General features: G+C 64.7%; 1 protein-coding gene across 1 annotated transcript in view; it reads left to right on the forward strand.

The window, feature by feature from the left end:
- Nucleotides 1-4: 4 nt before the first annotated feature.
- Nucleotides 5-309, forward strand: part of LOC104623831 (hyaluronan synthase 3-like) — a gene marked incomplete at both ends in the record, with an annotated part of 544 nt that continues 239 nt past the window's right edge. The window contains 1 exon segment of the mRNA XM_010291026.1: nt 5-309. This exon segment is cut by the window's right edge and continues 24 nt beyond it. Coding sequence (XP_010289328.1) covers nt 5-309 — 305 coding nt within the window.

A 309-nucleotide genomic window follows, 5' to 3' on the forward strand; every position in this document is an offset into this window, starting at 1 on the left:
CCTCGCCGCCTACGTCACGGGGTACCAGTTCATCCACACAGAGAAGCACTACCTCTCCTTCGGGCTCTACGGGGCCATCCTGGGGCTGCACCTCTTCATCCAGAGCCTCTTCGCCTTCCTAGAGCACCGGCGCATGCGGGACGAGGGGCGGCCGGTGCGGCTGGGGCGCTCGGTGGCCCTTTGCATCGCCGCATACCAGGAGGATCCCGACTACCTGAAGAAGTGCCTGCGCTCTGTCAAGCGCATCGCCTTCCCCGACCTCAAAGTAGTGATGGTGGTGGACGGGAACGGCCCCGACGACCCCTACAT

Source organism: Phaethon lepturus, unplaced genomic scaffold (genome assembly GCF_000687285.1).
Source record: "Phaethon lepturus isolate BGI_N335 unplaced genomic scaffold, ASM68728v1 scaffold37547, whole genome shotgun sequence".
NCBI lineage: Eukaryota > Metazoa > Chordata > Aves > Phaethontiformes > Phaethontidae > Phaethon > Phaethon lepturus.